Source organism: Galeopterus variegatus, unplaced genomic scaffold (genome assembly GCF_000696425.1).
Source record: "Galeopterus variegatus unplaced genomic scaffold, G_variegatus-3.0.2 Scaffold656, whole genome shotgun sequence".
NCBI classification, from domain to species: domain Eukaryota; kingdom Metazoa; phylum Chordata; class Mammalia; order Dermoptera; family Cynocephalidae; genus Galeopterus; species Galeopterus variegatus.
Window position 1 is genome coordinate 606390 of NW_007726767.1, and position 2827 is coordinate 609216.

At 37.1% G+C, this 2827-nt stretch overlaps 1 protein-coding gene across 1 annotated transcript in view; it reads right to left on the bottom strand.

Annotated features, from left to right (window-relative positions):
- LOC103589149 (mitochondrial calcium uniporter regulator 1) overlaps positions 1–2439 on the bottom strand; it is an 11249-nt gene extending 8810 nt beyond the window's left edge. The window contains exon 1 of the mRNA XM_008571044.1: positions 2434–2439. Within this exon, the coding sequence (XP_008569266.1) occupies positions 2434–2439 (6 nt within the window). The remainder of the gene's footprint in view (positions 1–2433) is intronic.
- Between the last annotated feature and the right edge of the window lie 388 nt (positions 2440–2827).

The window sequence follows — 2827 nt, forward strand, 5'->3', positions numbered from 1 at the left end:
AGAAGCAGGGAGAAAGCAGTCCAGTAGGAGAAGGACAAGGAGACTGGAGTCACAGACTGTGTCTGTCACTCAGAACAAGTGCGAAACACCTGAGTCTGCTTCCCACGTAAAGTGAGGAAGGGCTGACTGATGATCTCTAACATCCCTCCCGCCAAAGATCATGTTTTCAGAGAATGTGTAATGACATAGGGAATGCGTGCAATTCAATGCCAAGTGAAAAAAAGCAAGGCTCAAAATTATACGTGCAATTCTTGTTTCTGTAATTTAACAGAGATTCATAGTAATTTTAAATTTCTTCTTTATTCTCTGCATTGTATAAATTTTCTACAGTGGATAATATTTCTTTAATTTTAAAATGTATATTTTATTAAAAAATAACTTACTTAAATAGGAATGCTCAATTATTTTATATCCAGCATAAATCAGATGAATCACTGACTATGTAAAGATAAAGAGTAATCCAGTTGTAAGTTAACTTATTTAATGTTAAAAGACAAAATCGGTCCTTTCATTTTTCCTTCACAATTCACTTCAGTCACTAGTCTGGGGGCCCAAACTGAAAAAAAGAATATTCTTTGACACTCATAAATGGTGGTGAATTGAATTATGCAGATTCAACTCAGCACTGTTACTGTTTTTAATAAGTTTAGATAGTAACTCATACCTCACATTAGAAATTCTAATAAAGTGCTTAAAACTGAGTGCCTGGAAAGTAATTCTTTCTGTTAAGTGCTTCTACCTATAAGAACTTCAGGAGAATCTATTGATTCTTATAATTAATTAATAGTGCATTTGTTTGAATAAAGTTGTAATTAATACAAATTTGTTTGGATGAGATTAAGCATGGGACTATAATTAACAAAAAACAAAGACAGATTTAAAGGAGAATAAAAACACCTCCAAAGACCTACTCTACTTAAAATCCTTTAATTTTTCAACATGTATGTTGTGTACATCTAGTAAAAACATCCAAAAGGTTACCCACCAAAATGTTAACATTGTTTAGCTCTCGAGTATTGGGGCTCAGAGCTCTCTTTTTTTTTCTTTTCTGTCTTCCTAATTTTTTGAAAATAAATGTATTTTGTAAATTTAAAAACTTTATTAAGAAGAGTCCATAGTTAAACATAATTATGTTTGGCAATTATGAGGAAAAGAAAAATAGCAAGATTTATACTGATGATAAAACAATCTCCAAAGCCATATAATTTATAACCATGTGTGGGAGAAGAAAGAAATAAGAAAAAGAAGTTAAAACTGAACACTTACTGAGTTATGAGATACAAATTTAACTTTTTGCAGGAATGAGAGAATAGGGCAAAACCAGGATAGTGAGATCCCAGACACACAGGAAGTTTTGTTAATCAAGAGTCAGCTCTGGGTAAAGTAAGGGCGGAGTATTCCATGAAGAGTCCTTGCTGTCCTCACTGTAAACTGGTTACCTTCCTCACCATTCACCCACGTCAGGTGAGTCATGAGTGGCTGAGATAAGCCCTTCCACTCGTGTACCCTGGTGCGGTCCTCACGTCACTGGTCTGGAAGGATGCAAACATCCATGGGTCAAGATTGAAATCAAGAAAAGTAGGAAGACTTCTGCTTGCCAAGAAGCTTCACATGCCTCCCTTCTCACTTCCACTTTTCTCTTTTAAATTCTGAGCTGAAAGAATTTTTGGTGAAAGACCTACTGTTTCAAGTTTGACAAGAAAAACTGAAAATTATAATGAAGCATTTGGCAGGTTTTCCAAAGTGCACGTGTGTACATTATCTCATTTAATACTCAAAAGGATCTTTAGAATTCTTATTACGCCCTTGCTACTGATGAGCAAATGGAAACTGAGAAGGGAGAAAGGACTTCCTAAACTGGCAACTAGAAACTGTCAGTTGGGCTTCTAACTCCCCACCCCAAACACAGGATTAACTCCATCACTTTGTCAGAGGCACGTAGAGAACATCGACAGAGGGTAGCTTTTCAGATATGAACACGTACTGGATACATAACTATACAATGAAGTAAAAACTTAGATATATTTATTTCAAAGGTGTAATCTAAGTTAATTTGAAATTCTGATTTTGAAAATATATAAGTCACAGTATAGAGAATTATAAGGTGTATTTGTCTGAATATGATTAAGTATGAGAACGTTAGCTACATTTAAGTGCACTTTCAATGAATGCCATACATGCCAGAGCAATCTTTTACATTAACTCGACAGCAATATGGGAGAATGTTAGCCTGAATATTAAAAAGAAAAAACACAGTAAATTGAAATTGTCCATAATTGCTACTTAGCAACATTTCAATCTCATAAAATTTTTAAAAGCACAGAAGATGTACAGAAATAAAACTATCATTTTTGTGCCTAAGCCACAGTTGTCAAAGGAATCATTACTGAGTTTTGTTGACTTGAGTCTAAATTTTTATCAGTGACACTGTACTTCCATGGCGATGTTATAAAACTGTACTTCACTTGGACAAAGATAAAATATGTAAGAGAAGTCTCAACACCTGAGGTCCTAAGGCAGGAGCCGAGGGGCAGCCCCCGCCGCCCAGAAGCAGGCAAGAAACAGAGCAGGCCCAGGGTCCTAGGCAGGAACTGAGGGCAGCACCCCCCACTGGGAAACAAGGATGGAGCACGCCGAAAATACCTCTTCCTCCCCGACACAGCCTCTGCCACAGCCAGCCTCAGTTGCTGCAAAAGCAACACAACACCACAGCAGTAGCCACAGCTACTGTGCAGGTGGCCCGCCAGACGCTCGACTTCAGTGACACAAGGAGGGTCACCAGCAGAGACATGAAAGAGAAGAGAACATCTCTCTCCTCAAAGCCCAA